General features: G+C 28.2%; 1 protein-coding gene across 1 annotated transcript; it reads right to left on the bottom strand.

Moving 5' to 3' along the window:
* Positions 1–10215: 10215 nt before the first annotated feature.
* On the bottom strand, positions 10216–11700 carry LOC107172681 (52 kDa repressor of the inhibitor of the protein kinase-like). The gene has a single exon (XM_015522975.2). The coding sequence runs from the start codon at positions 11698–11700 to the stop codon at positions 10216–10218; it is 1485 nt and encodes a 494-aa protein (XP_015378461.2).
* Positions 11701–14461: the final 2761 nt, after the last annotated feature.

The following is a 14461-nucleotide window of genomic DNA, read 5'->3' on the forward strand; positions in this document are numbered from 1 at the left end:
TAGGTTACAAGTGGGTTACTGTAATGGATGGAATTAAATTTGAATCCAATGATATTACATCATTGTATACGAAAAACGATTCTGAGCGAAGACGGTTTATCTGTCTAGGATATATTATAGATTATTAAAAATTTTCAAATCTTAGTTTTAAAAAGAAAAATTTTTATGAATTTCTAGTTTGAAATAATTTGCGAATTTTCGTGATTTTTACATATGTTGTCAAAATTAAAACTTTGAATGCTTGTAAAAAAAAATTGTGACTATATATTTCTTTTATTTTTCAATAGCTATTGTACAAATTTATAATGAGCCTTATATTAAATTTTCAAATCTTAGATATAAAAGGAAAATTTTTTATGAATTTCTAGCACAAAATAATTTACGAATTTTCGTGATTTTTACATAATATGTTGTAAAAATTCAAACTTTGAATGCTTATAAAAAAAATTTGTGACTATGAATTTCTTTTATTTTTCAACTGCTATTGTAACAATATGTTAAGAGCCTTGTATTAAATTTTTAAGCTTTTCTGCCTAACAAATAAATTTTTATCGATATTAAATAAAAAAAAACTAATAATGATCGAAAATTTGAAATGCCTATGAATAGTTCAACTTAAGTCGAAATTTTTTGAAAATTGCATGGTGGATATAATATACTTATATAAACATTAGGTGAAAATTTCATGTATCTATGGTCATTTGTTTTAAAGTTACATTAAAAACCAAAATCGATTTTGTCGAAAAATGAGTGTGCGTAAAATTTCCCGTTTTTCCCTTAATTTTTAATTTGTTTTTCTCAATTATTTAGAAAAGTATTAAGAATTTTTTACTTTTTACCCCCCAAAGTACCAACTAGATTCACTTTCTGATCGAACGAGGTACTGAAGTCAAAAATCGAAGCATTTTTACTGCCCCAAAACGAGATGACAGACACACTAAAAATATAAATATAAAAAAAAACACATCATGGTAAAATCAATACATTCATCGCTCCGCTCAGAATCTAAAAGTAAAAAATTTTAATATAATTACATTATTAATAAATAAAACAAAAAACAAATATTTTATAGACAATCTCTTTAAGAGGTTAATTATCAATATAACAAATTATAATAGAAAAGAAAAAACATAACTTCCCCTTCTTTTAAACATATTCCCAATAAAATATTTAGGTATAAAAACAACAACAAATACAAGCATAATATATATAATTAGGTTCTTAATTAAATAATCTTAGTCATTAAATTTTTTTTTTATTTATATGATCTAAAGATCGTCTTCTCTTTACTTACATTTCCATTAACTTTTTTCTCACTCCCGCCTCTCTCTTTTAAATTGTGTTGTAACAGTTGATCCACATGTCTTTTTATCTGAGTCAACCAGAAAAATTACTTTTCCTAATTTTTCTTTAATTTTTCCTGTAATCCATTTTTGTCTTTTACTATAATTCCATGCCAACACAGTATCGCCTATTTTAAATTTTATATTTCTTTTACCCCTGTATACTTTTTTTGTTTTTTCTTGACTTAGTTCAACCTTAGTTTTAACATCAAGATTATTATTTAAGTAAGTTTTTTTTTTTGAACTATTTTAAAACCAAACCAAATTTATTATTTAATTTTCTATTCATGTGCAATTCTACTGGACTTTTACCTGAGGTGCAATGGATGGTATTTCTATAATTTAATATAAATTTGCAAATGCTTGTATAATATTTGGAGTATTGTTTATTATCTTTTTTATTTTCTTAAAAATGCTTACCATATTCTCAACTACAGCATTACTCTGTGGATGATTTAATTGGTTCTTGAATTACTTTAATCTTAGCATTTGGCCATCCTGTTAAAATATATTTTTTAATTACACTCAATACTTCATCTTGTTCTGTTTCTTTTTGTATCATAACTTTAATTATACATTGAAAATAATCATTAACAAAATGAATTGTTGGTACGTCCATTTCAGTATCATTTTTATGTGCAATTGCTAACCTAGATAATACATCAACGATTTGATTATTTTCAGATTTAACATACCTACTGAATACTATAATCATAATTTCCTAAAAATTAAGCATATCTCTGTATTCTATTAGCTGCCACCTGCGGTAAATGTTTTTTTTCATTAAAAATATATGTAAGAGGTTTATGATTAGTTAATAAAATAAAATGTTTGTCATATAAATATTGGTGAAATTTTTTAATACAAAAAACTATAGCTAATGCCTCTTAATCAATCTGAGAATATTTTTGTTCAGCAAAATTTAGTGTTCGAGAAGTATACGCAATCAGCGTTTCTTCATTGTTTGGTAAGATGTGTGAAATTACACTCCCAATACCATATAAACTAGCATCACATGCCAATTTTTTGTCATCTTGATTAAAATGTGTTAATATTGGAGCTGAAGTTAAAATATTTTTTATTTCTTTAAACGCATTATCACATTTATTATCCCGATTAAATTCATTATTTTTTTTAAGCAGTTTGCATAATGGATATAATATTACAGTGCTATTTTTAATAAATTTAAAATAATTATAACTTACTATCCCTAAAAACGACTTAACTTGTGTTATATTAGTGGGACTTGGTGCCTCTACGGCTCTACAATTGCTTTAATTTTTATTTCACTTGTACTAACTCCATGTTTATTTATCTTATACCCTAATTACTGTATTTCATCTTGAAAAAATTCACATTTTTTTTTTCTAACTGTTAAACCACACCCTTTAAGTTTGATGAAAACTTCATTTAATTTGTTTATGTGTGTGTCTACACCATCACTATGAACTAAGATATCATCTAAAAAACAAACCACGTTTTCTATTCGTTTTCTAAATAAGTTTTCCACCTCTCTTTGAAAAATGCCAGGTGCTGAAACAGTTCCGTGTATTAATCTATTTGGTAAATGTAATCCCTGACGAGTGGATAAAGTCAGAATTTCTTTTGAATTTTCTTCAACTAATAATTGTGTATATGCCTGTGATAAATCAATATTTTACCATATTACACTACCGCTGATGTTAGAAAATAAATTTTCCATACTTGGAAGTGGATACCTATCTACTCTTAAATAAGGAGTTATTGTACTTAACTTTATATTCTCGCCAAATACGAATAGTACCATTTGCTTTAAGTACTGGTACTATAGGAGTTACAAAATCACATGTTTCTACTGGTGTTAATATATCTTCTTTAACCAGCCTATCAAGCTCAAACCCTACTTGGTCTTTAATTTTATATGATAAGGATCTTGGTTTAAAGAAAATTGGTTTGAAATCCTCTTTCCAATACAATTTGCATTTATTTTTATTATAAGTATCCAGCTTATCTGTGAAAACATCAGGGAACTTAGTGACTAATTCTTTAATTTGATTTGAGTAATTCTAACTTGTAATATTATTTATGTCAAAATTAACATTAACTTTAATACCTAAATACTTCAACCAATTGTTACCTAATAAAAGTGGGCTACCATTTTCAACAATTTATAATTTCAAGTTACAATTTTTTTTATTAAATTCAACTTTTACAGTTATTACTCCAATTTATTGGCGTTATACCAGAATAACTTCTTAAATTTAAATTTATTTTGACAATAGGTAAATAATTAAAATTATTTTCATAATCAGATAAAGATATTGCTGAAATGACTGAAATTTCTCTGCACCCTCGTGTAATTGGCAAATTTCTTTAGTTCTTTCATAATATGTTAAATTCGGTTCTTCGCATAGTTTCTTTCTTAGCATTCGATCACTCACACCATGTATTATTTGATCACGTAATGCTTCCTCCAAATTATTTCCAAAATTACATAATATTGATAGTTTTTGTAATTTTGTAATGAATTCAGTAATAGTTTCATTTTCTTGTATACAATTCCGGAAATTTGAGCGATCCGCAAGAAATAAAACTTTCGGTTGTAAGTAATTTTTCATATTACTTACTAGCTTTTCATAATCGACGTCTTTCGGTAGTACTGGAGTACAAAGGGCTTTTAGTACTTGATAAACTTCTCTACTAATTAAGGTTAAGAATATAGCTGCTTTATTTTATTTTATTTTATTCACCAGCATATATAATTCCAGCCGTTCTACCCAGGTCTCGAAATCTTCTTCTTGTAATTTAAACTCTTCAATATTACGGACTTTAGACATTGTGCTTTTCCTTTTTTTTTTATCCGTTTTAATCCGAGTGATTTTTACTATGTTTATACTTCTGTGTATCCCATCCTCGTCGTAACTTTTGTGTCCTTACGTTTTGTTAAACACAAATAAAAAATGTAAAACATTTTAATATAATTGTTCACTTTATTTATTAAATATTAGAAAAAAACTTATTCAATCTCTGCACGATTCACAGTGTACATCGCTAGATAACAAAACAAAAACTTAAAAGATAATTGGTATCACCAGCTCACAGTGGCACCAACACCACAAATAGTGCCTTCATTATGATAGGTGTGACGATTATGGTAGACATGGAGAAAGGAAGGATAAGTAAGTTTTTAGAGGATTTTTTTATAATTGATCTTGGGAAAATTATAGCTATTAGCTATTGTATAAGTGGAATGGTTGGTTCAGAACACATGTATATGTGGCAAGGATTTATTACTATAAAAACTCGAGTGGTCACTAATCCGGGAACTAGTGACACTGACTAGTGCTTGCACTTTTAGCACATTTGTAACTGAAGCCAGAGACTGACGTCAAGCCACATTTAGAAGATTATTACTTACGTTTAAGGTGATAAGATTAATTTAATTTAAACAAAACAGGGTTTGAAGTTTGAACTCTATTATAATATTGTTGGTCATAAAATAAGTCATAGGGATCTTCTTCTTTTCTTTTTCTTCTTTAACCAGCCATTCTACTCCCCAAGAGTTTTAGCCTTCACAACAATATCCTGTCACTTTTATCTATCTTGAACAACTTCATGCCAATCTTCTATGCCCATTGTCGTTTGGTCTCTACCTGGGACCTCCACTTGGTCGTTTTCCTGTGTATTTTCACTCGAAAACAACCCGTACAAGGTCGTATTCTTCTTTTCTTATGATATCCCCTAGACGTTGGATCCTTTAACTTTTGATAAAGTTAGTTACAAGAGCCAGATTCATTATTTCCTGCAGTTTTCTATCGAATCTTCTTCACATCTTTTCTACATTCGCGTCAAACACAGGGCCATATATTTTTATCAAGACATAAAGATGTCAGATGTAATTTCATAATCTAGCAGAATCAACCGTATCAAAGAGAAGTAAGACGCACACGGAGCAGAACACATGACCCGTCCAAATCAAAGGATTTTGTCATTATTTATAAGGAAGCTCAGAGGACAGTTGAGAGAGCATTGTATCATAGACATTAATACTTGAGCACTTTAGTGCTACTCATATCAACTTTAATTGTACACTTAATAATTTTTATTAAATTAATATAAATAAACTATCATTGTTCACTGTTTAAAACTGTTTATCAACTATTATTTTAAAATTACTAACATCTGGATTGATGGCCGCTCACATACAACATATTCATGGTTTAGGCCAAAATTAATATATTGTGCCTTCCGGGACAATGTTATTGTCATTGCTATTTTTTTTTTACGATTATACTCATGATTCAAGACAAAACAAATATATATAACAAACAACAGCGTTAAATACTTGATTAGTTTTTTTTTATTATTATTCTCATAATCAACCACTCAAGAGTTCGTAAGGACGTGCTGGTTCCAAAACTGAAAACATCGCTGTATGCGCTAATAGTTACCTAGGTACTTAACTAGCAAGGTATTCACTTTGTTCATATAATTGAATATCAAAGAAGTATAAAAAGGAATATTAAATTAGAAAAAAAACAGCGAAACATTAATATTGTATTATAATAATATACGAGTCGACCTGCAGTTGCAAAAGTTCATATTAATACATAATGTCGTTTCTTTCTATTCCATTTACAAGTGGAATTATCATTTTCAAAGTGAATAGGTACAATGATAATATATAATGTTCAAAATACCTTCTAGTCTCGTATTCTAATGTTGATTATGTAGATACTAGTAATAAAATATTCTATTGGGAACTGTTTAAATAGAGGACGATGAAATAGTGTAGCCCAATAATTAGCTTAGGACGCTTAGGTGTTTCTGTACACTACTGTAATGTAATAATATACACATTTTGTACTTATGAACATTTACTATATTTCATAGCACCATATTATTTATTACTCTCTAGTCAATAGATATAATAATATATAATATATTAATATCATGGATGTCAGGTTTTGAAAAATTTAATGGGTGCTCCAGGTGTCATAAACTTCAATACACCCTCTTACACCTGAAAAAGGCTGTCTAGTTTACGCTTTACATTTAAATCGATGGTCTACTAGAACGACAGGAATGCATAAACAAATTGTATATAAACTATATTTCATGAAAAAAAAATTATATACATAATAACATTCAATAATATTAAAGGCAAAATTTAAAAATGTTCCATTTCGATTTTATTTCATTTCACTTTTTACTAAGAATTGTGATTTATCATTTTAAAAACTACAAAATTACTAGAAAATTGAATTCTAAAAATTCATAAAATTACACTGGTTTAGATTATTATATAAACTATTGTTATAGTATTATAATTTTAGTGTCTTAATTCATAATTTAAATGTTACCGAGTTGCATCATAACGTTTATTTTCCATTAATAGTACGTATTAGAAAGATAAATAAGGACTTAGTATTGGTTTATTTTGAGTACCTAGGTACATGTATTTTCTGTAAAAACAAAAAATTGTTTTAATAATTTAACCTTACAACATCACGGCTCACACATCCATCAACGAATAGATACCTAATGTATACTTGTTAGATAATATCAAGTAATATGTCTTATATTGTATAATACAAATATGAAATAAGTACACTTGAATTAAAACTTTAAAACTCCCCTTTTAAGCAATTTAAAAATGTTATAACATGCATTTAGTAATGAGTCAATATAGCACTCTTGGGTTATTTTCTTTGTGTTTAATCAACCATGCTACTCTAAAATACCTTAGCGTTAAAAGCTGGACCAAATAATGTTTTACTGCCGTCAAATGTATACCGGAATTTTCGGGTATTTATCCATTTTATTTACGTTGGTTTTTATTTGATATAGGGCTCGGAAGTTGATGCATTTTGCATTTTTTTTTTTGGAACTTTTTAGATGATGCTCTTCTGGCTACAAATCTGTTTCATAAACATGTGAATCTGAAAACTAATTTTTATTTTGCATTTTTTGGTGTTTATTACTTTTTAAATCATTTTTTGATATTTTTAGGTCATTTTCCTAAATTTTTAGTCATTTTTACTGATTTCACATTAGTTCATTTCTTATCGTTTCTTGTCGACCATTATGCTGATAACTTAAAACTTGAAAATTACCACAGACTAAGATTAGTACCTACTAAATTTCATCTCAACAATTACATTTGTCGTTGTCAACAATTTCAAAAATTTTAAATGGTGAAGAAGCTTCAAGTGAGTGTTTTCCGGCTGATGATTTAGTACATTTCAGATTTGCCCCAATCACTTAAGTGGACGTAGAGAGAAGTTTTTTTCCAATCATAAATATTTATTAACAAATAATCGTCGTTTATTTACTTTCGATAACATAAAATACGCTCTAATTGTACAATGCAATGATTTTAATTTTTAAATAATTTGTAAGCTTTGATAAATTTATAAAACAAATATTTTTTATTTCTTTATCTTCCTATTTTAAGGAAATTTTTGTCATTTTTATGTCATATTTACATATATTTTTAGGGCATTTTTTTATTGTTTTTAAGGTCATCAACTTCCGAGCCCTACGTTATCAATGGAGGAATATGATATACATATAATTTAAACTTGTCAAAAATGAAAAATTAACATGTCTTGTGAATGAACCATAAGCCTTATAAATATATAATATTATCATATATCTTGTTATGTTTACAAAGGTAAGACGTATTTTAAAAGTTTATAATTTTGTCTCTTGATTTTTGAAATAAATATGTGAAATATAATGTTTATTTTACCTATACATATGTATAGGTATATACACACACACACATATATATATATATAATATTGTATATATAGGGATTTTACATTTCGATAGAGTTAATTAGGAACTATAAGTTCATATAAAATTATGAGTTGTTCATAGATAATATTTGGTAGATATGTTCACTGTTCAGTATGTTGACATTAATTGACGCCAAGCAAGCGCAATGTATTTTATTGCCTTTATTTTTGTGATATCATTCCATTTAATTTTAAAATATATACAATGGAACTTCGATTATCCGAACTAATTCCGCACTTATAGTGCGGATACGCAAAAGTTCGGATATTGAAAATATCAAATTAAAAATATTTATAATTATGTATTAATTACTTTTATTGTTAAATATTTATTATTAGAATTAATATTTTATTAGAATTACATACATTACATTATTAAAAACCATTAAAAGACATTTCCATTGTTTTGTTGTTTTATTAAAATTATTATGTGTTGCATAAAATTTTATGAAATTAAATAAAGAAAATTATTTAAAATGTATTATATAAATTTTTGTTTTGGTTGAAAAGGGAATCAACCTATTTTTGTTTTGGTTAAAATGTGAATCGGCCTATTTTAAATTTTTTCGAAAAGTGAATCGGCCGAAAAAGGAAGGGTACTGTTTTGGTCGAAAACGGACTCGTCCCTAATAATAAGCCAAAAGCGAGAGTTATGATAGATTCGATAAACCGGTCGGCCAATCGGCCAACAGGCTGACCGGCCGGATACAAGTTTTCACATTCGGGTGACAGAACTCTCGGATACGCTAATTATAATTCGGATAATAGAGGGTTCGTATAACGGAAGTTCGGATAATCGAGGTTCTATATAATAATAATAATAATCATTATAATATTCCTAATACCTACCCAATTGTCCTTATGACTCCTTGCTAAAAAATTATATTTATGACTGGTTCACTCTAATTCATTTGATACAGCAATGAATATAATAAAGTAGTCTGATATTAAAATATTATTAAGTATCAATGAAAAATGTGTCATGCACTACAATATTTTAGGACTGACGTTCGTTTATATATATTTAATAATATCTATATGATAATTTACCTACTCAAAGGTTATTTCCGGTAGGTATCCTAAAATTCTTAGTTGGTCGATTGCCATTACATTTTTGAATTTAATTGTGTTGGTGCTGGCGAGACGGTCGTCAGTAATTAGTTTAAGTAATTTGTAATGGATAATAGAAGTTATTATATATATATATATATATACATACAGGTGTATTTAATTCTAAATTAAATAGTAGTATACATTATGTTTATACTATATCTCACTATACAGATGCATTTCGTACATTTCTAAAAAAAATTTGCTGAAGATTTAAGTACTATATTTTGGTGAATGAAAAGTGGCTGCTGGCTATAATATGATAGGAACCTTTTATTTCCGATAAGCCATGGGTTCTCAAAGTGAATCACGCAAAGCGCAATTGATAACAAAATCTGGCCGGTGCGCGGTTGAAAACGTTTTTTTCCTTTTTGGCTTCGTCCTTGGTTTAATTACCACTTACCAATTGTGGCCTTCGATGTTTGTAGTATTATTTTACGGAGGGACCCTATCTCATGGGGATAACACATATAAAATACATGAGGAATGTATATTGTACTCATGGGCGCCCGCAGGAAATTTATCAGGGAGGGGCATAATGAAATAAAACACAAAAAAATACATTAAAAAAATCGTATTCCTTGTAAACTACAAAATGTGTTAGAATTATATGAAATCCAACACCAAAAATAACATTAAAAAATATATTCCTTACAACCTAAAAAATGTGTTGGAATTATATGGTATTTATTCTTTATTAAATAAAAACTGAAGTCTTCGTGGTTGTTCTATTGCAAACCTTGTTATTAACTGTTCAATTAATTTCTCTTTTCTTGTATCAACTCTTTCTCGATGGACACTTAACATACATAGGCCATTTAATCGGTCTTCGCCCGTCGTAGACCGAAGCCAAGTTTTAACCCTTCGTAAAGTGCTAAACGATCTTTCGGCTGCACAACTTGTAGCTGGCAAAGACAGAAAAATTTCTAATGCAATTGTAATGCCAGGGAAAAATATTTTGCTATGTTCTAGTAAATCTATTATGTCCATACTTTGGCAGTCTTTTTTTGCCATAAACTATACCAACTTTCACTTTCAGCTAACAGATTTTCAATTTTATAAAAATTATAAATATTAGTTATGCTGTCAGTGTACTCTTGTTTTTTCATTTTTATAAATAATGCTGGATAAAGGTGTTGTAGTGAAAAAGCAACACCATTACTTTTTTCAAATCTTTCTTTAATACACTGAATTATTGAATCTAGATAAGGTATAAAAATTGATACTCGATAATAGTCTTTGGGAGATTCATAAGAATAATTGTTTCTGTTTGATTGTTTTCCAGTTATTCTGGGACAAGTAATAGTGATTTCAAAATCATCTGCTATAGATTTGGCATCAGTAAACAATAAATCAAAGATTTCATTTGCATGTTTGTTTGTTCTATTGTCTTCTAACATTTTTAAAAATTCCTCTACATGTTCTCGAACTTTATAAAGCTCCATTGATACACCTTGTAAAATATTTGTAACCGGTTCTAGGATAGCGCTGTATTTTGCGATTATTTTCATACTAATTATAAATGAAAAATTTGAGGTTGAAGAGTATAGACATAGTGCACGTTGTCTTGTATTCGAATTGATAAGACCATTAATAGACAAAGATTGAAGGCTTTGAATTATAGTAATAAAATTTTCAGAAAATAGCCTAATACTCTTATACTTTGAAGACCAGCGTGTTTCGCAAAAAAGTGGTATATTAGGTATAAGATTTCTTCGAAGGGTACTTTCGCGATAAAATTTTATAATTTCTTTTATTGTGCCAATAGTATTACGAATAACCATAATTTTGTTTAGATCGTTAATTACTAAATTTAATCGGTGACTAGCACAATGGAAATATAAAGCTTTATTATATCGGTTACGAATTAATTTAGCAACGCCGCCTACTTTGCCAGCCACTGTAGCACAACCGTCATAACCTTGTCCACAAAATTTACTTAAATTAAGGCCACTATCTTCCATAAATGATAAAATTTTAGTAGCAACTGATTCTGCGTCTAATTTATCTAATGGTAAAAAGCCAAGGAATTCTTCTCGAATCTTTGACTGTTTGTCTAAAAATCTAATTACAATTGTTAGCTGCTCAACACCAGAAATATCTGCTGATTCGTCAGCAATAATGGAAAACGCATTCGCGGCATTAGCTTCACATACTATTTCTTCTTTTAATATTTGTCCACACAATGTAATTAATTCATTTTGGGTTCTATGGGACGAATATTTAGCATTTCCCACATTAGTTAAAAAATGATCTTTCAGTATCTCATCGCCAGATTCAATACGAAAATTCAAAAGATCGTGAAAAACACCAGAATCTGATTTTTTCCCTCGTAAGGGAAGGTCGTGAGTTCCGCAAAACAAAATAGTTGATATAATAGGTTTTAATTTTAGCATATTAGTTTCTATTTCTTTATGAAATCCAGAATTTACTTGTTCAATAACACTAATTTTTTTACCATTCATAATAAGTCGGTCGTCATAAGTGGTTTACACACTAGGCGATTAATATCAATTCACAGAATTTAAACGTAATTAATTTTGAGCGCTTAATGTAATACGCATTATTTTGTACGCCTTATCATATATTGTTATTACGATCGACAACCCCACACAGCACACACTAAAAAGTAAAAATATCGATGAAATGTTAATAAATCAAAATAAAAGTTAACGTTCAATATTCTATTTGAATTCCAAGGGGGGGGGCAAATGCCCCGTCTTGCCCCCCCCCTCCGGGCGCCCATGATTGTACTATTGCACTCATAACATTTCCTTCCCTACACTGTTATACGTCATTCGGCAACGATTTTTATCCATGTTATGTTATGTTTTGTTACATTTGACTTCAGAAAGTGAGTTTAACCATTACATTATTATTTACTACTGTTTTTCAGTTAAAGTTTCTGTTTTTAAATTCTATAATTGCTGGCAGTAGTAGTGATACTCGTGGTCAGACCAAAAAAATCATTTTTCAGTGTACAATTTTATAAAAAACCTATCGAAATAAGATGAAATTGTTCCATCTATATTTGCTAAATGTCTAAAGGTAACAGCTGAAGCTTTTGGATTTTTGAAATTCTTCTGATGTGTATTCAGTACCGACATCAGATCTAATGGTTTCAGGAACCTCATGCCTAGAGAAATTGCTTTTGATTGCATTAATTGTGTTACCACTAGTTAGTTTTGGTATCATTACAAATTCTACAAATTTAGAGAAATAATCTACTATCAAAACATAAGGTTTCCCTTGAAAATAAAACAAATCTGTATCTACCACCTGCTGGTTTATCTGGTACTTCAGAACACTCGATCGGCTCATTTGTGTTTATTTTTCTATATCTTTAACATATTTGGCATTTATTCACAATAACATCTTCTATGTCCTTTACTACTTATTTTATGTTTATATCTATCCAATATAAACATCTTCTATTTCTATATTTTGAATTTTCCTATACCCATTTAATTAAAATGGATACTTTTCAACATTTCACCTTTTAAACTTTCTGGTACAATTATTCTATTTGATTTATATAGTACTCCGTCGTGTACTGTTATTAATTCTTTAGACTCCCAATATTTTTTGATTTCTTCATTTAATTGCTCTCTTTTTTCAGGCCAACCCTCAATGGCATAATTTTTTAACAAGTTTAGTTCTTTATCTAATTCTGTAGCTAACCTATTTTTTTCACGTTTATTTTCACTTATTGATGTACTCACATTCACTTCCTCAAATGTGACTTCAACTTCTATTTTCTCTCAATCGTCAAATATACTATCACCTTCTGATTTTATTTTACTTAATGTGTCAGCTATTAGTAGTTCTTTACCAGGTTTGTATTTTACTATTAATTCATACTGTTGCAGTTTTATTAAAATCCTTTGTAGTCTCAAGGGCAATAATACTAGTGGTTTTTTTAAATATAGATTCTAATGGGCGATGATCATTTTCTATTTGAACCTTTCTACCGTTACTAGGTGTTATAGGATACACTATTTTAGCAACAAATAAATATTTTTAACTTATATCACTTATTCACTATTATCAATATTATCAGTATCTATCAAGGTATTCGTATCACCACTTGCTCCCAACATTTAATTGATCGATAAATTCTATTGTAAATTGATTGTATAAAAATGCAAATATTTATACCTCAATATTTTAGTGTAAATAGTTTGTTTGGACTGCAAGGTTTGTATTTTTTGGACCATTTAGGTCATCAATGGCACAATTTAATAGATATCTGGTAGTATTATCGGTATTATAATAGGTAATACTTTATATTATAGTACATAGATTCTATGATAGATCCTATAATAGTTTATACTATATAGGACATAGATCATAGTAGGTATATATAAAATATTAATTATATTAACTTTGAAATCCTAAATCCACAAACAATAACAAATAAAATATTAGTTTATTTATTTATTTATTTTTTTTTATTTATAAAGTTTTCCTGACAATTGGTCATCTAAAATTAAGGAGTTTATTTTAATCAATCTGGTTTAAATTAATATAATTTTGCTATTTTAATCCTGGATAATTTGTTTTTTTCTGAGTCCTTATACTACAGTTATGTTGAAACTTATTATAAGATCAAATAAAATATAATAATAGGCGCACAAAATGCTTATTTATCCAATTTTTTTTTATTATTTCTATTGAGTTTAGGCGTTAATATTTACGATAATTAGCCTAGGTTATTGATTTATTAGGTTTATTTCTGTGAAGTTAGGGACGGACGTACGGTTGGTTAGAATACGAGTATATTTATATGACAAGGGTTTGTCACTAAAAACCGGGTGGTTTATCCGTCACTAATGACACCGGCTGATGCTTGATTTCAGAACACGATAGTGACTGGAGCCAAACACTACACCACACCAGGCCACATATAAGTATTAGTTGTTAAAATTATTATTTTTTAATTACAACTAAAGTTTAATTAGTGTTGTCAGGAAACATTTAATATGCTATATACTTATATAATATAATATATATATTATATATCAAGCCGGTCTAAATGAGAATTTGAAAAGGGTTCGGTGAAAGTTTATTTATAAAATATATGTTCACAATAATATTATCAAAGGCGAACAAATTACATGTATAGTAATATATATATTGTATATACTATATATATATATATATACGACGTAAGACTAACTGTTATGTAATAATGATAATAATAATAATATTAGTATATTATTTATA

This window comes from Diuraphis noxia, unplaced genomic scaffold (assembly GCF_037042655.1).
Source record: "Diuraphis noxia isolate RWA-SAM2 unplaced genomic scaffold, SU_Dnox_SAM2 contig0002, whole genome shotgun sequence".
NCBI classification, from domain to species: domain Eukaryota; kingdom Metazoa; phylum Arthropoda; class Insecta; order Hemiptera; family Aphididae; genus Diuraphis; species Diuraphis noxia.

Bases quoted from the DNA above. Each gene is read 5' to 3' on its own strand.
- LOC107172681 (XM_015522975.2), bottom strand. From the start codon at position 11,700: ATGAATGGTAAAAAAATTAGTGTTATTGAACAAGTAAATTCTGGATTT.